At 41.8% G+C, this 20114-nt stretch overlaps 1 protein-coding gene across 9 annotated transcripts in view; it reads left to right on the top strand.

Annotated features, from left to right (window-relative positions):
* LOC310676187 (uncharacterized protein) overlaps positions 1 to 20114 on the top strand; it is a 29688-nt gene that overhangs the window by 5106 nt on the left and 4468 nt on the right. Inside the window, exons 2-10 of one of the 9 annotated variants that reach the window (XM_083437775.1) lie at positions 2220 to 2276; positions 4437 to 4538; positions 4837 to 5379; positions 6617 to 6694; positions 9328 to 9435; positions 11488 to 11571; positions 12670 to 12750; positions 16196 to 16309; positions 17451 to 17522. In XM_083437775.1, coding sequence (XP_083293901.1) covers positions 2220 to 2276; positions 4437 to 4538; positions 4837 to 5379; positions 6617 to 6694; positions 9328 to 9435; positions 11488 to 11571; positions 12670 to 12750; positions 16196 to 16309; positions 17451 to 17522 — 1239 coding nt within the window. Of the gene's footprint in view, positions 1 to 2219; positions 2277 to 4436; positions 4543 to 4836; positions 5380 to 6616; positions 6695 to 9327; positions 9436 to 11487; positions 11572 to 12669; positions 12751 to 16195; positions 16310 to 17450; positions 17523 to 20114 lie in introns of all 9 variants that reach the window. The other 8 variants (XM_083437780.1, XM_083437782.1, XM_083437777.1 and 5 more) reach the window with 8 other exon arrangements.

The raw sequence follows: 20114 nt of genomic DNA, 5'->3' as shown, positions 1-20114 counted from the left end.
CCAGCATGTAATAGTAATGATAGGGTCTGCATATAAATAATAGTAGTTGGAAAAATAGCAAGTGAGCTGGTATTTGACAGTGTTGTCGAAAACCATATAGCTATTGTAAAAATATAAATATTTCACTGCATAGGCTTGCTTGCTTCCTTCCACAGTGTTTTCCATCATAATTATGAGACTGACACTGAATGCAAAAAGAATATTTTTAACCGAGTGTTCATATGATGCAGCTGTACTCATTCTTAATCACTCATTAATGTCTCGTCAAAAGAGCACTGTACTTTTTGTTTGTTTCGTTTACCAAAGGTCAGCATACTTGGAAGCAATTGTCATGCACCATTACAGACCTTTTTACATATTTTTCTTGTATTGTTCTCAGTTATCATGTGCGTAAATGAGTCAATTGGTATGCAGATTGTCTGTCATTAAGACCATTTGAAAATCAGCTTTGTCATTGGTTTAGTGTTGGAACTTTGGATTCATGCATATACTTCTTGAATATGTTGTGGCATTCAGAATGGGTCTAATGATGGATGGTCGGTCATGCTAGAATGAACAGTTCCATAGACCTTAGTCAAACTAAGTGAGCAGTGATATATATCTCCTACACCTCCAGTCAGGATTTTGGGCTAGAAACAGATACTAGTAGGCTTTTTTTAAAAAAGAAAAAGTGAGTTGAAGGTAGTATTATAGAGGCGTCATTGCCATTTGGTGTGTATGCTTATTTCTTTCGGCTCACTATTAGAAAACAGAAAACATTGAAATCTGAGTTAGCATTGGTTCCAAGGGCAGACTCAAAGCTCTTTTATGGAGCAGTGGTATATGCTAATTAACATAGCAAACTGGCTTGTTTCTAATGTGGATTGAGAGCAATGGCCTCAGCATCACCATGGTTCAAGCCCCACAATCTGATACCCTCCAGAAGGGTGTTAACAGGAGCCACAAGTTCCCACTGAAACAGAGAGCAACAACACACTCTAGTTTAAAGGTTCGCATATCAATCGGTTTGTTGAAGCGTAGCAGTGCAGAACATTTAGAACTCGGGCAACTAGCAGAACAGCAATACCTGCAGAGCAGAAGAAAACAGAGAACAAATGATACCTCTACTGTGTAAAGCATGTGTTGCTCATGAGAAGGCAAATAGCTAGTTCTCTCACCCTAGTAGCAAACAATGAAGATGGGTCAAATCTTCTTAGTGGCAGAGGTAATCCGGACACTTAAAGTCATGTCTGGTTTTAATTCCTCAACTAGATGTCCCCAGTTTAATCTTGCTGTTTTGTGTTCTCTCTCTCTCTCTCTCTCTCTCTCTCTGGGCTTTCCATTTCCCTAGCCCTCCTCCCTGCATTCCAAGCTAGACCATTATAGGGGGGGGGGGGAATCCTCCATTTGTTTCCACCTTCATGAATTCAAGAAACCCCCATTGTGAAAAGATTCAAAGGTTAAGTTTGCAATTCTAATTGTCTTTCAGTGTGACTTCTTGACTTTCTCACTCAGTCTTGTCTTTCCCTACTACTCAGTTTTGTACTTACTACATTGACCTAATTAATTTAAAATAGTGCCTCGTTGTCTTCTCTCAATACAATTCTTACAGGAACTAAGACTCTCCTTGAGAATATGGCGTGTGTCTCTTGAACAGTTTAAGCCAAAAAATAAACATTCTCCTGCTTTTCTAACCTACCTCTTGTTGGCATGGAGCCATAGAAACCTCCCATCCTTTTGTTCTTCTGAGTGGTGTTTGGCTTAGGTCAGGGACCGGCAACCCGTGACCCCTCCAGATATCATTGGATTACATTTCCCATCAGCCCCACCCAACATGGTCAGTGGCCAGAGATTATGGGATTTGCGGTCCAGCGGCATCTGCTTCCAAACCTGAGACCTTAGAAGACTCGCCTCAGCCTCTGAATTTGGGCCCAGGATTATACCATGCCAGTTCAATTTCAGCACTTTACAGCGGCATGGAAAAAGTAGTTCAGTTGTAGATTGAAGGTGTGAAGCAGCTGATTTAGGATGTGTTCAGCATCTACACAAATTTGTTGTTTGCTTTCATCATTTTGAAATCCGGCCCAAAATAATTGATCCTATGCTCACTGACTTTGGTAGCTGTATCCTAAAGGTGTTCATGATAACTGATGAGAAGATGGGCAATTTCAAAAGAACTCCGGCATGTAGTCTTTATAACTGATGTCATTGTGAAATTGTTTATTATTATTTTTTTGCAGATGTGAACAGTTCAATAAATTCAAAAAATAATCTTAAAGCAATTATTAAATTACTTGGTAAGTAGCAGCTCTCTATCACGTGTTATATTCCCATGTGAATAACATATAAATAAGCATTACATATCAATGCACAAAGATGTACAAAATGTTAATCTCTGTATTTCCAGTGAAACTCTAGCCCACCACTTACAAGCTGAAAAGTAGGGCTCAAAACTTGACATAAATGCAAAATAATCTGAAAATAGTTATCTGTGTATTAGAGTGTTTTTCATAGTATGCATTTATGTTGACTCATTATTTGTCTTTGGGTTTGTTTGCTTGCATATGCCCCCCCCCCCGTTTTCTAGGCATGCCTTTAGAGGGGGAATGGATGGGCTCACAAAGGACTACGAATTGCAATGGCTGTGTGGATGCTCCAGGTTCAGAGGCAGTCTGCTACTGAATTACAGTGGCAGGGGAGCAACCATGGGGAAAGGCCATTGCCTTCTAGTGGTGCAGCAATAAAACTGATAACCACAATTGCAAAGCTAAGCAGGGTCCAACATGGTTTCAAATTGGATGGGGAACCACGTGTTGAGATTCAGGGGTTGGACTAGATGACCCTCGGGGTCCCTCCCAACTATGATTCACTCCCTATTTGTGGGCTTCCCATAGGAATATGAATGGCTACCATGCCAAACAGGAAGGCTGGACAAGACAGAACTTTGGTCTGATCCAGCAAGGTTTTCCTTGTGTTCTTAGCCTCCTCCATATTTTCTCCTCTCTATTCCTCTTCCAGAAACCTAATTTTACAAAGCCCTTCCTGGACCACAATTGAGCATCACATTTTGTATGTATGTTCTGGTCCCTTTTGTGCCTTCCTGGTGTCCACGATTGCCATTTCTTTGCCAGACCATATTTTAAGCTGTTTGTTCTGTGCACTGTGTGGCTAAGCCACATGTTACTGTAGTCACTTGGCAAATTGCCACACACCTTTCTACTGTCCAGTTTAGCTTGTCTCCTCCCAATTATTTATTCGATTTATATGCTGCCTTTTATCAAAAGATCCCACGGCGCAGTGTACAACACTGAGAATGCATTTTAAGGAGCACAATAATTCAGATGACTGAGTTGTTTTGCTTATAAATTACAAGAAATTGTGGGCAAGCTTCCATGCCAGCTGCAGATGCCTCTACAAAAGTCAGCCACTTGCAACAAAAGTCCGCAGCCGGATGGTAGAAGTCACGAGTGGATATTATAATGCCTAGACTGACTTCCACTTAAGCTTGGATCCTTGGCATATTTGTACAGAAGTGAGCTGCGTTGAGCTTAGTAGAACTGGAGTCTAAATAAATACATTTAGGACTGAGCTGCAACTATTAAACGGAGTATTAAACTCCATAAGAAGGGACCATGTCATGTGTGCGCACTGCACAGTGTATCGACTTGCTGTCGTTAAACAATTGTTGTTATTTCTGCTACCCTCTTTTAAATACTACAAAAGCTTGCCATTTGCTGTTAAAGCTGTTTCTCACATAGTGTAATTTAGTGACAGTCATTAATGGTACTTGTATAGTACTTTTTTTTTAAGTGTTCAGAGTACTTCACATACATTATCTAAACGTTCCTTATAACAAGTGTGGGGAACCACATTCCTCACAAGGGCAAACTTCTGGGGACTGTTTGCCACTGGTTTGGAAAATGGAAACATGTGGGTGGAGAAATGGAAATCACCTTTACCTTTTGTCCAGGAGTCTATACACCAGCCACACAAGAGTCAGAGGTTTCTGCATTCACATATATCTCCATTCCTCGTCCAGGCATTTCTTACAGTTCCAAGGACACATCCCTGCCAGGAAAAGGCACTCAAGGAAGGAATGCAGTGCAGCTGGTTAGGCACATGATCTGGGGATGGGAAGAATCCTGAAGGCCAGCTAGGCAGGCCTGGAGAATCCAATATGACCCCTGGGCTTCATCTTCCTCTTTCGTGCCTTGTAAAATAGGGCTGCTTTATCCCCATGCTGCAAATTAAGTCAAGGGCAGGAAAGGCTCAAGGGACATAGCTTACCTACAGCCATCATGCGAATTCATGGCTGATTAAAAAGATTTGAAAGATTGGAGATTTTCTGGCTCGCAGCTACCTACACTGCACAACAATTTTAGAAGTCTGGGGTTTTGTTTTGTTTTTTGGTTAGGATATTGTCACATGTATATTCATGCAGATTATTTTATTTGCAGATCACCGAATCCAAGTTCTGCACCAAAAGAATTTGATGCATGAACATGAACCCTCAGAGAAACAGCACAGATCATTAACTGTACACTTGAATGTGGTCAAAGGCAGGTGGTCCCCTGTTGTTGGATTTTGTGTTTACTAACCTTCCTATGGAGAAGGCCAGCATTTAATCCCAGTAACACTCAAGCACTACTTTCACCGTTAATCTACAACACATTAAGTTGGATACCTATCCCTTTTAATCTGGAGGAACAAGATTTATGATTCTCAGCAAATTTGCCCAGTGTCATAGGCTCAAGGGATGTTGTGTGAAAAGTGTGTGGTTGTGTAGTCTGCATGGCTGTTTTTGTAGTGCAGAATATCCTGCTTAAAAATGTTAACATATCAACTATATTGTTTCAGGATCCTCTGTAAAAGTGAAGGCAACTCCTAGTAGTCTAACAACACAAGAAACCCCTTTTCCCAATAGCTATACAGTACTGATTGGTTACAAGCTGCACAAGATTTCCCCAAATATCCTTGTGGACACACCAGTGAGACCTAATAAAGTGAAGGGTGCAGGAACCGAAGAAGAAATAACTTTGCTTCCTGGCTTGAAACAGGACAATAATTCTGGCAATAATGCTGGCAGATCAGTAAGAGCAACTAATATCACTGTAAGATTCCTTTCCGCTGACAATTCAAGCAGAACTGAGATTGACATTTACAATTTAAAAGATCCAAGAGAAGCCCCTGAAATTCATGTTGTAGCCAGCAACATTATGAACCAAGGCATTAAAACTGATACAGTAGTATTAAAAGGCAATGGTTTGCAAGTGGTAGTAAACAGTTCAGTGGATAATAATGTGAAGCATATTCCTGAAAAAGGGAGAAGAACAGCCCTGATATTACCTGATCATGGAAAGACCACTGCAGATGGCAGTAAAAGAGACCATCCTTTCACAGGTAAAAGACAGTATTTTTCCTTTCCGTGAGATGTAGGGGTTCACCCTGAAACAAATTTTCATACTGTTGTGTCGATATATTGTTGTCGCCATAGAATTTGCAGAACAATTATGTACCCTAATGAAATTAAGTGAAATGCAATTGGTCACGTGTGCTATACTTTTATGTCACCTCTAATATGAGCAACATATGTCTCAGTTCTTGTGTCATTCTTTCTTTTTTAACAACAATCTTGTGGTGATTTTAGGCCGAGAGGTTGAATTGACTGATGCCCTTTTGTCTATGCAGTAGATAGGAATGGCTCGTGATAGTCAACGTTACAAGTCCACAGTATTTCAATTCTCTAAAACCAGCATCTCACAGGACCGCACGTGAAAAAGCTCTCGCCATTATTAGAGAGAATAGTGACTAAGGGTGAGCTGCAAACCAATAAATCCCAAACCGAAATCTCACCTCAGCCATGAGCTCACTTGGTGATCCTAAATAGTGTGATGATTAAAGGAATACTTGCCTACTTTACAGGGCTATTGTAAGGATTACAGAGATAATGTATGTGAAGATTTGAACACTTTGAAATAGCTTTACATAAATTGTAAGATTGTTATTATATATGGCAGGTATGCAATACCATCCTGAGAATTCTGCAACCCTAATCAGCATTGCTTAGAAGTATATTCCATCCCTTGGAATGGGACTTACGTTGTACTGGTAATGTGGTTGTTACCGGGAACATAAAATGAATAGGAAGCCATCTGTGTAAAGGAACTACCACTTAGTTTACTGTTGTTGTTTTCAGAGTGGCCAGTGTGCTTATGATCTCCTAAACCGTATCAGGAAAACTTTCACACAAATGGCTTTCTATGGGGTTTGGAGCCCATGTGGTTTGGCTTCAGTGGGGCTTACTCTCAAGTAAGTAAGTGTGTATAGAATTGCAGCCTGAAAGTCATAGCTAAATCAACACCTGATACAGGAAATTACACTTGTGTCTAATCAACACACCAGGGTCCATAACTATTCTCATGCAGTCAATATCTGTGGAGGGCTCAGGAGTATTTACGCTTTGTCCTTGGGCCTGGATACCGTGTAGACCCAGAAATAATTCCTGTGTATAATGTGACTTGAAATGTGTGCTTGCTGCACTTTTTATGATGTATGAAGAGTCTAAGCAGGCAAGACTGAATCCTGTCCCAAAAGTTTCCCCTCTATTTTAAGAAACTTGCTATATGTGTATTTACAGCTTTCAAGCTAGTAAAAGCTGCCCACTTGGAAAAACCTGCAAGCCAGTCTCTGGTTTATGAAGATATTAACCAAAAAGGTTAGCAAATACGTATGTTTCTCCCTCCACCCAATTGAAGGTTGTTGTTTTTAATAAGAGTATGAAATTTGGCAGTGTGCGCACAGAATTCCTGATACGTTTTATAACTTTGCTGTTGAGGGGGCAGCTGTCTGTATGAATCCTCTTGGTGCTAGTGGTGCTGGCTCCCACATTTAAGTCAGGGGCGAAACTTCCTTGACCAGGAGTTCCTTGTACACATGAGAGTGCACCACAAAGTTTTTTGATCAGAGCTGCTTTTCCATGATTTACCTTACTATGTGAAAGGGATTTTCGAACATCACATATGTTCCCGCTCTGCGACTGTTTTGTGAACGGCAGGCTTATAAATATCGCAAATAATGGTTTCAAGTGTAAAAACAACAACTTGTTACCCAGTGCTGGAAATCTAGTTATACATGCTGTTAACTTTGCAGGTGCAAATGCTCCCTTGCCACTCCAACCCCTATCTCACTATTAAGGAACTTTCCTCTTCTGTTTCCAGATAATGTAGTTTCAGCCTTGGTTACACCAGTACTTTGGGTGACTACATTATTACTGCATCTCAAGGGTGGAGTATCTCTTATGTGCTAACACACCAGGAATTGAAAGTTTTAAATGTTGGATTTATTTTTGCAAGAAGGCATAATAGCTTGAATTAAAGGTCAAATTTGACAGGCTATGGGTCCTCCTGCAAAGAATGCACTTGATAATCTGCATTATATTGTCCCATCTGGAAGAAATGTGACAGACAAATTTAACTGATAGATCAATTTTATGATGGTAGAATTGTCCTATTAAAACTATGACATCAAATAGATTTGAGCTTTCAGACAGCGATACTACTAAGGAACCAAAGAACTTATCAGTTTAAACTGTTTTAGCCTTTTAGCTCAAGTAGTATGTGAGGTGCAGAGCTATAATGAACATTGCTTATAGCTGCTTATAGTTTAAGCAAAACTGGAGGCATTTTTGTGCAACTCTCGAGACTCACTTCCCATGTTAGGATTTTTCTACACTCAAGTGTTCAAAGAGCAGCCTGAGACTGTTTGCAAGAGGGCTTTCAAACAGCCCCATCGTGTGCTTTCAAGTCCCAACAATGATTGACAGGTGGGCAACCCCACCCACCTGCTAGATTTGTCCCTCCAGGGGTGGAGATATAAGGATCTGGCCTTTCACAAACATTATAGAAAAATAATTGGAAATATTTGCCTGCCTGTGGTGCCATTGAGTGAAAACTGTATGGAAGCATAGTATGTTCGCACCTCTGGCAAAATATGTACAGGCAACCTTTGTTTTGGGTGGGTTGGGCTGCCTCCACACATGTCGGTGGAGGGCTCCACCCCCACCCCATTCTGTCCTTTTTGGTGACATTTTTGTGATGTTTTGGGGCTCCTTCTGGGTTCGGCGCCATGTGTGTTTGCGCAATCACGGTCATTTGGATGTGCTTTAAACGGGAGTTGCTTGTATAGTGAATGCATGATGGGATAGTAGAATTATTGTCTCCCATTCCACTCCACCATTGAAAATCCATAGTAAATACAAACAGGGGCTTCCACATATAGCCACTACGGAAGGAGAAAGGGAAGGGGAAGGATTTCTAGGACTGGGACAATGTGTGGATACGCTAACACTCGACTTGCACGCAGTGCTATTTTTCCAGAAAAAGAGGTGCCGGAACTCACCATGAACACCTCCCTTGTTCTCTTAAAATGACAATGGTGCCCACCTGGGCGATGTCAGAACTGAGTTTCGGGAAATTCTGCCTGGGGAAAAAAGCCCTGCTTGCATGGTAGTGGCACACAATTCCACTGTCCTGTGGTGCATTCAGTATTTATATAAATGACTAGGACCCTGCAGTCATGTAATCACTCATAGCCATGGTTCCATTTTCTCTCCAGTAAGGGAGCTAGTAGTAGAACTAACATTTTTCAGAACTAAAAATGGTATTGTGTGTTGAGCTGTCAGCAGCAAAATGCTTCTGACATTTCTCTGGAATTGATTCCACCTTCTCTGAGAGCTCCACACTGTCAAGCTGATCAAGTTTATATTTCATTATGCAGTGTGTATTTCAGCCTAGCAGTTAGTCAGTTGCCCAGGCCAAGTTACACTTCTCTTATCATTTCAAACCTTCAGACAACCCTGTGACACATAAGTACATGTAAGAGAACTGGCAGTATTTCTTTGTGAGCTGGTAAACCTAATACATTTCTTTTGCTGAATGATTTTGCTCTTACAGAAAATTAATACACAGGAGCCACAGAATACCTTTGCTCGTAGTTATTATTCTATGTAGCTTTCTTAGCCATTGTCTTGCAGATAATCACTGCAGAGGTCATCCACAGGAGCGTTGTAGTCTAGTTACGGTTTGCAAACATATTATTCAAAAACTGCATTGCAACAATAGGGATAAGGATCACAATAAAATAAGTACCTATAATTGCAGGATATCTTGTGTTTTGTTTTTGAAGTTTTGTCTTTTGTTTTTGAAGTGCCTGAATCTTTGGCATATCAGTTGTTGCTGTTAATTCAACCTCTACCACCACTGAAGAGCAAATTACAAGATTTTGTTGGATAGTTTTGCAATAGATAGCTTTGCGTTATCAAAACCAGTCAGGTTCTTTTGTAACTTGCAGCAACAAGTGCACTCAAAGATGAAGGTTCAAAAAGCATAATGACAACAAAAACAGAAACTTCTGTAGAAGAACTAGAAAATATACTAACTGATCTGAAGATGGAAAGGGGTATGTATTTTTTGCCTTCCATTACTTTAAAAAACTTCTTTCTAAAATTAAAGACTAGCAGAGCTTTGATAAAATTGTACTAATGTATTTCAAATTGGTTTCCCAAAGCATTCTTATCAGAATCTCATTATAGAAATAGAGCTGTGGACTCGTTGACATTATTGATTTCACTCTGAACAATTCTGGGGATATTGTTGTTATTAGCATTGCAGTCTTGGTCTGGTCAGAGAAAATTTTTTTTTTGGGGGGGACATGGTATCACACCTACAAAACTTGACTGAGATAAATCATTACTTTTAAAAATATTATTAATAATAATTACATTTCTATACAGTCATACCTTGGTTATTGAACGGAATCTGTTCTGGAAGTCCGTTCGACTTCTGAAAACATTAAAAAACTAAGGCACGGCTTTCAATCGGCTGCAGGAGCTTCCTACACTCAACTGGAAGCCGTGTAAGCCGCGTTGGACGTTCGGGTTCCAAAGAATGTTCTCAAACCGGAACACTCACTTCCAGGTTTGCAGCGTTCGGGAGCCAAAATGTTCGAGTCGCAAGGCGTTGGACAACCAAGGTATAACTGTATTGCCCTTCATCTAATGATCACAGGGCCTGAGCTGTTTGAGGCTTTATAGGGCAAAACCAGCACTCTGAATTGGGCCCAGAAACTAACTGGCAGCCAGTATAGTCATGCCAGGATTGGCATTCTATGCTCAACCCATCTTGCCCCGGTGAGCAACCTGGCTGCTGAATTCTGCACCAGCTGAAGTCTCCAAACCATCTGTAGAGTCAGCCCCACGTGTGGCACGTTGCAGTAATCTAACGTAGAGGTTAGATTAACCCAGAAAACTCAGAAATAAATACTGCTTTCTTGAACATAGATACTGACTTATCAGTCCCCTTCATGTGTTGCTTAAAAGTTAAGACAGTAAGCTTATGTAATGGGCTTTAGGCCTTAATTTCTAGTTTACTTTGTACAGGCAGAGCACCCCTATGTTCCTGGCCACAGCTACTGCTGTATCCACAGCCCTTCCAAGAGGCACTGGCTAACGCAGATGATGTTGGGGCAATTTTCTCCACTTTCCCCATTATTGTTCTTTTATATTTTTCTTCCCATTGACTGCAGCGACACTTAACAGGTGCTGCTGCATATTTTTCCAGTCTGTTTGGGGAATAAGGAGGCTTTTGATCTTCTGGATCAATAGTCTCTCTCTCCCACACACCCGCCTCAAATGCCTTGTTCCTGACCCCTCTGTGAGGAGACAGCCATTAGTGGATCAGCAGTAACAGCAGAGCTTTCTGCCGTCACACCAGGAAGACCTCTGACCAGGGACAAGGAAGTCCATAGTATGCTATACACCAGGTGTGGGGAACCATTGGCCATACTTTCTGGGGCTGATGGCAGTTGTCACTCCACAACATCTGGATCACCACAGGCTCCCCTACTCTGCTGCAGACCCTCAGTTGCCTTCCCAGGAACTCCCTTATGCTGCAATCTTATACACACTTGGTAGGAACTAAGCCTCATTAAACTCAGTGGGATTTACTTCTAAGCAAACATGTTTATGATTGCACTGCTAATCTCTTCTGTCCCCACAACCGCATGAGGAAGCATCGTAATTTGTCACTTGCCTAAACCAAGGTGAAGGAGATGATGATCAACTACATCAGTGATGGGAAATTATGCGTGATTGTGACTTGTCAAAGGCTAGAACTTGGCAAGTTAAGCTTCATGAACGAGCAGGAATTCAGGTTTTCCTTCTTTTAAGCTGTTGTGTCAAGGATGGGGAACTACTGGCTGCCCAGATGTTGTAGGACTACAGCTCCCCTAATTTGTGGCCATTGGGCCAGGGAGACCGAATCCAGCAACAACTGGAGGGCCACCACATCCCTGCTTTAGAACCTCTGGTCGAACTGGCAACAGGTATAGTTCTGGCATACTCATTTAAGATTGGTTCCAGTTGATTTGTGCGCAACTAATTATTTGCCTTCTCACCAAACCTTCCCAGTGTAGCAATGACAATTAATTCAATTGTTGATATTTTTTGAACAGTGAAGCAAGAGACTCCATCCACTAATGAGAGATTGCAGTCTTCAGTAATGGAAGATATTCTTCAGGATTTACAGGAACATCTAGGTAACTCTTATTGTTTCACTGAATTGTACAGACTGCAGTGCGTATTAATGAGGTAATCATAGCAATGGGGATGTACCATATTGCATACGGTATTAAAAGTAAAGGAAGTAAAATCAGCAAGGCCGGTAGGCCTACTACTACTGTTGAAACGAGGATGCTGTAGTCATCACTGGTTTATTCCCTGTCCAGATACCAAAAATTCTGAAGAGGTGGAGTAATGCTAAATTCTAAAATTGCTCACTTGTTAAAAATAGGCAGTGGGGAGTTTCATAATTGTGGAGTCAGATATTCCCCTAAATATGATTGAGTTCAGATTTACTCCTGAATGTAATTTAGTTAAAAATTTGTCAAATAGAAATATTCTTTGCCTTCTTAGATTCTGTATTAACTGTGTATAATCATTTTCACTTAATGGGAAATGAGTATGTAGGGACAGAGGTTTTTGTTTTGCATGTCTGGGTGTTTTACAGAAAGCAAATATCTGAACTCAAGCATTGTATGTATGTATGTATGTATGTATGTATTTATTACTAGCATTTATAATCAGCTTTTCACCACAGTTGTGGTTCCCACGTGTTGCACAACATAATAATAAAGTAATACAAACATTTAAAAGTCAAAACCAAGGGAAAAAATCATAAACTTAGAACAACAATACAACATCAATTCTTTATTGCTGTTCAAAGACCTATAGAATAACAATACTGTAAGGACAACAAAGCTAAGATCCAATAGATTTGATCAGGTTCTCAAAAACACTGGGAGAAATGTTTTAATTAATCGATGGAAGCCCATCAATGATGTTGCCATCTGTGCTTTGAGGGGGCTGGGAGAGTTCAAGGATTGGGTTGCTACATACTGAGAAGGCTGACTACTTGAGACCAATTAGCCAATACCCCAGTTTGGGGTCCTTTGCAGTTATTAAAGCTTAAAATGCTCATATTAGCAAATGGCTGATTGTTAAATTAATTGGCTACTTAACATAAATGGAAAAGAGGCACACGGCAGTGTCCCTTAGGCTTGCCATGCCCTATGTTACAACAGTTTTCTAATGCCATTCTTGTAAGTTACCATTTCATCCTTTGTGAAAAACTGAAGTTCGTAGGCCTTCCACCAGTGACAGCGATGAACCAATGCTGATGGACAATATTTATTCATCAAACGAACTTGAAGACCCAGGTAAATCTTGGTTTAGAGTGCATCAGAATTACTATGGGGTTGCGGCGTTCATCTCGCTTTCGGGCCAAGCGAGCCGGTGTTTGTCCACAGATAGCTTTCCGGGTCATGTGGCCAGCATGACTAAACTGCTTCTGGCGCGACAGAAACCAGAGTGCGTGGAAACACCGTTTACCTTCTTGCCACAGCAGTACCTATTTATCTACTTGCACTGGTGTGCTTTCGAACTGCTAGGTTGGCAGGAGTTGGAACAGAGCAATGGGAGCTCACTCCACTGCGGGGATTCGAACTGCCAACTTTCCGATCGGCAAGCCCATGAGGCTCAGTGGTTTAGCCCACAACGCCACTTGCGTTGTGTTAATTAATAACATTTTAAGTGCAGAACACTGCTCCCACATTTATTCTATAAAAAGAAAGAGAACTAATTTCCCTGCATTTGCAGCCCTGATTTGTATTCGGAACCTTGTTATATGCGCCCAAAGGTGCTGCCACCCTCCCAACCCATATTGGAATCCCAGCTGGGGCAAAGCTATAAAAACTTGACCTCATTCCAATACCAGGGTCATGATCTAGAACTGGGGACCGCATGTTGGTTATTTGTACAATAAACATCCTGCATGTAGAGGCAAAGTATCACAAGTAGTTTGGCCTTAAGAATGTCTTTTGGTCGGCATATTTTTACTGAGTGACTCCAGGTGGGGATTGCACACTCCTATGTGTGTTTAACAGTACATCAGATCAGGTTAGTGGAGTCAGAATGAACATCACATACATTGGATACAGGGGTGTGTATCAGTCCTCAAGCTGCCATTGCTTTTTTGGCACAACTAAGGGCACAATCCAAACTCCTAGCTGACTCCGCCAGCACTCTGCAGAGTCAGGAACATCTCTGCTCAATCCAGTCCTAGACAACCTGGCATAAGGGGGTTGGATTGCCCTGTAAATAGAATTCTGCATTCTCTGGGCATCATTGGTTACACTTACATTTAAATATTTCAAACCCTATGCCAGAGGCTCAGGGTTGGTATATATATATATATATATATATATATATATTTGCTTTCGTAGATTTTCACGGGTACAGGAATGCAGGTTTTGGTGTCCTCGGGTGTCTTCCCGTGTAAAAGTTGGGGTGTCTAGGCGACGTTTCGACGAGGTCTCACTCGTCATCTTCAGGCTGGTGCTTTCGGCTTCTTGTTACTGGAACAGAGCAGGATCTCAGTGTTTGAGTTCCTATAAATACTGTTGAGGAGGTGTGGTGTATAGCCTCCAATGTTCTGGGCAGAGAGGAGGTTCCCAGGCTAGTGTGCCTTTTCCTCTTTTGTTCCTTAATTACTTGAGGGATATCTTGAGTGATTTCTTGAGTGATTTCCTGAATCCCACTTAGGTGGGTCATTAGGTGTGGATTAGTTGCTAAAGCCTTCGTGTCTTGAACTCTTGAACTTTGTGAAGAGTTTTTCTGAGAAGATGGCTGTACTGCACTTGGTTGTGCTCTGGCTTGGCTTCGTGTATAGGGGCGAGCTGTGGTTTTGTGGCCTGTGCCAGCCAAATCCCCCTGCAATCCCTACACAGATTTGGCTGGCACAGGCCACAAAACCACAGCTCGCCCCTATACACGAAGCCAAGCCAGAGCACAACCAAGTGCAGTACAGCCATCTTCTCAGAAAAACTCTTCACAAAGTTCAAGAGTTCAAGACACGAAGGCTTTAGCAACTAATCCACACCTAATGACCCACCTAAGTGGGATTCAGGAAATCACTCAAGAAATCACTCAAGATATCCCTCAAGTAATTAAGGAACAAAAGAGGAAAAGGCACACTAGCCTGGGAACCTCCTCTCTGCCCAGAACATTGGAGGCTATACACCACACCTCCTCAACAGTATTTATAGGAACTCAAACACTGAGATCCTGCTCTGTTCCAGTAACAAGAAGCCGAAAGCACCAGCCTGAAGATGACGAGTGAGACCTCGTCGAAACGTCGCCTAGACACCCCAACTTTTACACGGGAAGACACCCGAGGACACCAAAACCTGCATATATATATATATATATATATGCCTAGAACTTTCCCAAGGAGGCTTTGCTGGTCTGCACAGAGTAATAAAAAAAATCCTTATTGAATTAGCAGAGAAAGGGAAACAGAGACCAAGTACCAAAAGTGTATCCTTTCTAACTGTCAGATATCATCTCAGTTTCAGTATTCAGTGGTTGTGAACCAATGATTTACATAGGCAGCAGTATACACAAACCATGTTGCCAGGTTCAGGTATCTGAAGAAGTGTGCATGCACACGAAAGCTTATACCAAGAACAAACTTAATTGGACTCTAAGGTGCTACTGGACATTTGTTTTGTTTTGTTTTGTTATATATTTCATGTTGCCAGATGACTACCTGCACTGTCTGTTTTGAGACTGGGAAAGCTTCAGGGCCCCACATTGCAGAAAGGTGGCAATTGCTATCAAAGCTGAGGACGTTTGGAAGGGTGCAAGTGTCGAATAATAAAATAAAAATTACATGTTCAGTGCTGCTGTTGCCCTTCTGCTGGACAGCTTCAATCAAAGAGGGGTGTGTCCCTTTGCCAGAAAGACAGGCCACTTGGAAAAGACTCCTCCTTGTCTAAGGTTAAGCAGATGAGCACATCTGTAGATGCCTCTGGTCTCTGTGACATCAAAGGCACAGAGGGCACACTGCAACTTGGCAACACTACTTGAAATCACCTTGCTAGCTGGGGGGGAAACTAATTCCATTTTCCCAGCAGTAAAATGTTTACGTTGAGTGCTGGAAAGATGTGGCACCTCCCCAAAAGGGATACCGTACTTTTTCGTGTATAAGATGAGGGTTCCCAAAAATAGGGGGCGTCTTATGCACGGGGGCGTGTTATACATGGAAAAATACAATACTTTCTTCAAGGGGAAACTGGAACTTGTACAACAAATGAACAATAGATGTACATTATTCATATAGAAGGGCCTTCTCCCATGCAGGCTGCACAGATGTTTTGGCCTTTTCCTCCCTGCACAAAATCCGATGGAAAAAGAATCACAAAAGTTGTCTGGATGCATTTCCAGAATGTATCCAAAGCCAACAGACAGCCTGTCTTTCAGACTTACACTACTGAGTAATAGCTGCTTGCAATACTTTTGCAAGCTATATATGCTATAAGCTACTGTGGCAATCATATTTGCCATAGATGTTCCACCTAACAAAAATAATGCATTTTCACAATACATCTGACTGCTTGGAAAACATACCTTTTTGAGATATGTAGCCTATATACAAAACAAAACAAAAACGGCAAATGTGCATTCATTTAACAAAGAACCAGTTGTGCAGACAGGCCCCTAATATTATATTTCTTTTTGTACCAGTACTGCTATAATAGCATTGGGATCCACATTTGTTTTGTAGCATGGTCACTGAATAAATTTAACTGTTTCTTGCTACAGAAGAAGCAGGTTACAGTGAAGAGAACCACAACATGATGACAGCGCCTGTCCCAGAAGATGCAGATTTTCTGCCGTTCACAGACGAACCACCACTCGAAGCAATCTCTGTCCCAAGTAAAGTCGTTAAACAGTTATCCACGCAATCTTACATTATTATCGGCAGTAATGGCCACCCCATTGCTCTCCAGCCACAGCTATTCCCGCAATCTTGGAGCAATCTAGTTTTGCTTGTGCAAGCCAGATCAGTGAAAACCAAGCTGTAGTGCATTTAGAATGTCATGAGCCAAGGTTGGAACAAGAGGGTAAAGGTAAAGGGACCCCTGAGCATTTGGTCCAGTCGTGGCCGACTCATCACGCTTTACTGGCCGAGGGAGCTGTCGTACAGCTTCCGGGTCATGTGGTCAGCATGACTAAGCCACTTCTGGTGAACCAGAGCAGTGCACGGAAATACCGTTTACCTTCCCACTGGAGCGGTACCTATTTACTTGCACTTTGACATGCTTTCGAATTGCTAGGTTGGCAGGAGCAGGGACCAAGCAACGGGAGCTCACCCCGTTGTGGGGATTCGAACCGCCAACCTTCTAATCGGCAAGTCCTAGGCTCTGTGGTTTAACCCACAGCGCCACCCATGTCCCAGAACATGGGATTACAATCACACAAATGAAGTGTAGGAGAGGAAGATCCAGCCAGTTTGACATTGACTGTAAGAGGTCAGCAGTAGCAAGGGAGACGGAACAGGAATAAACCACCAAATTTTCCCTTTCCCCCAACCCAACACACCCTAGCAAGCATCAGCTACAAGCAAGACAACTGGCCATCTTTCTGCACTAGACAGTGAATATTGGCCAGAGAGCATGTGTGCAGATAAGTAGCCTGAGGCTGTTCCCATGATTCTCTGGACTGGAGAAACCTATGCAATATATCAGCTATCATCCCACCCTGTTCTACTGGAAAGTCCATCTACCTTTGCTCCATGATTCTTTAGTTTAAGTTTGGGTTGTTGTTTTTTTGCCAACTCTTGCAGCTCAGTGCAGCTCACAATGTAAAAAACAAGGTATAAATAAAATTTACAAAGCAAAACAATAAAGCCAGCTATAGAATAGATCAGAAAGAAAATAATTACTGCTCCATAGCTGCACATTTTATTTAAAAGTTCTTAGAATTTTTAGACATTTTCACTTTATTACCTACAAGTCAACAGCGAGCAGAAACACACTGTTTTGTTGCTATTCACCTTTTGCTTTGTTTTTTACAGATTTGGTTACTGAAGCGACAAATGAACATATGAATAATGCCCAAAGATATGAATTCTTTGAGAAATATGAAGGTAAATATGAACTACTTAAATGGAAGTAAAACAACCCATTAAGATTTTAGGTAAGGTAGGATTAACAGCTTGCTCTTCCCAGCTCATCTTCCTGTAATGTGCTGTAGTTTTGTGAAAGCGAGCATTACCTAATACATCAGGGGTATAATTTCAGCTCTGTTGTCCTGTGTTTATTGACTTAGCAAACTACTGCTATCCCCATTCTATTTTTAAACACTTGATTTATGCCTTTCAGTTGGGTTTATTCGGCTAAAACACATTTTGTGTGTATTCAGCTGAAAGAGAGCAAACATTTTTCTCTTCCTGTGTCAAATTGTTTGCCTAGACCTCAATTAGAAAATTAACAGGGCCGATTTTTGTTGTTGGGTTCCTTAAGCCACAGTTTAAACCTGTAATAAAGTAAGACACATAAATCAGAGCTGTGGAAAACAACAAAAAGGTACTGCTTCATTTGTTTACTTCATTTAATTCTGTAAACCAGCTGCAAAGCTGCAGTTTCAAAATTCATCACACAAGGCAAAAACAAATGATGTGAACATTTATAATGGAGCACTGAAACTCAGTCCTTAGAATCACTTGTCAGCCGAACTTGATGCAGTAGACAAAGGAACAGTTACATCGAATAATGTATTGCTGCACTAAAGGCCAAACAAGCCACCTTGTCCACACCCTCGTTAAGCCCAAAGTATGCGGATTAAGATGACTTAGTCACAGCAGAAACATTTCATCTTTGTAGTCAGCCCCTAGTGAAAATAGAGATTTTTAATGGCATTAGTGTTTTTTATCATGAGGTAAAAGCTACAAACCCCAGTGTAAATGCCGGATTTTGGATGCCAGAGCAATGCGGCTGCACCATTCAAAGGCTTAAGGACTGCCAGGTTTAGGGGCACTGCTCCTGCGTGCCAGATTTAGTGGAATATATGCCCAGCTTTTGTGTGTGCTGATTTCTCTGGGCTTCTGTAGCTTGGGTCTGAAGCCAAGGAAGTACTGGCAGAGTCTCCAAATCCAAGATGAAGCTCGAGTCCCTTGGCTCTGCGGCAGTCAGGCCTGGAAGTATGGTGGAGTCAGCACACACAGCCCTTAGGGAACAGAGACATATCTCCTAACTGCCTCAGTCCTAAATACTAAACAGGATCCCAATTGGTTTCTGGAAGGGGAAACGTCACTTTTATACCCCAGACAGATGGGATAAAACTGAACACGGTGAAATTGGATTTTGGAAAATAAATTTCATTCTCCCCCCCCCCCTCCATTCTGCTTGCATCTTAAAAAAAAAAAAAATAGGAGAGAGTGACAAAAGGACAAATAGATAACGAGATTGTAAACCAGCAATCTTGCATCACCTAGTGGCATTGCTGAAGAAATAATAAATAAATCTGGTAGCACGGAAGCATTGCGGAGTTGCTTTTGTGGAAGTGGCAAAGAGGTGATGGAGCATATAGCCCTAGCATACAACTCAAAGGGTTTTAACCTACATCTAGTGCTTATTCATATTTGCACCATAATGGAAAGTATTTAAAAAGGTAGGAATGGGAAAGTGGTTTGGCTGGATTGTGAGAAGCAGGCGCGCTATGATGGTAATTTGCTCTGCCACCAGAGTGCCATTGCAGCTGGTATAGGCATCAGCCTTATAAGCAGTGCTGTCAAATAGTTTTTACTTCATACAGGCTGCAGATAGGGCAGCTTTGGATATTTCGAGCAAGCAGTGCCAGCCACCTGTACTGTCTTTTCTATAGTAGTCAACAGCAGTGCTTGTTTGCATTGTTGGGGGGGGGGGGGGAATGAAGCTCTTGCACAGGAAAGGCATGCAGCCTGCATTTGCACCTGCAACCTGTGCGACTCTGCTGTGCAACATGACCTTTGAACATTACAAAGGCACTATCAGCTGTCGAAGGGATTGGAACTCTTAAACAACACCTCTTAAACAGCTTGCACAGCATAGAGTTAAAAAGATTGCAAGGGAATTTGAAACCACAGTGTGGACTGTCACCAAAATCAGGAGATGTAAAATTTAGGAGTAGGTCAATTGCCTGTTCTGGATGGTGTTGCCCTTACTCTGAAGAGCAGGCTGATACTCCTTGATCCATTTAGTGGTTCAAGTGACCTCTGCAGCCAAGAGTGCCTTCTACCAGCTTTAGCTGAAATGCCGGCTATGAACATTCCTGGATCAGGACCTGGTCCACACTTTAGTAACCTCAAGACCTGATTACTGTAACACACTTCGTGGGAGGCTGCCCTGATATCTGGTCCAGAAACTGCTACTAGTGCTGACTGCAGTGGCCAGGCTGCTCACAGGAGCAGGTCACTGGTACATGCTACTACTCTGCTGAGAGCTGCCCAGGTTGCCAATTTACTACTGGGCTAGTTCCAAGGTGCTTGTGTTTACCAGGAATTGAATCTTTAGTCTGGTAGGCTGTACCCTGTTGTCCTTTTCAGACTTTGGAATTTTTTTACCAACCAGTTTGTAGCGACATGTTCCCGATGTTTCTACCAGTGTTGTTACTATATTGTTTTTAGGTTATTCGCTGCTTTAAGTGCCACTTACAAATATTTAAATAAGACACAGAAGAAAATAAATTTAAACGCAGATTC

The sequence above is a fragment of the Podarcis tiliguerta genome, assembly GCF_965153285.1.
Source record: "Podarcis tiliguerta genome assembly, chromosome: 4".
Lineage (NCBI taxonomy): Eukaryota > Metazoa > Chordata > Lepidosauria > Squamata > Lacertidae > Podarcis > Podarcis tiliguerta.
This window is presented reverse-complemented; position numbering and strand designations above follow the sequence as displayed.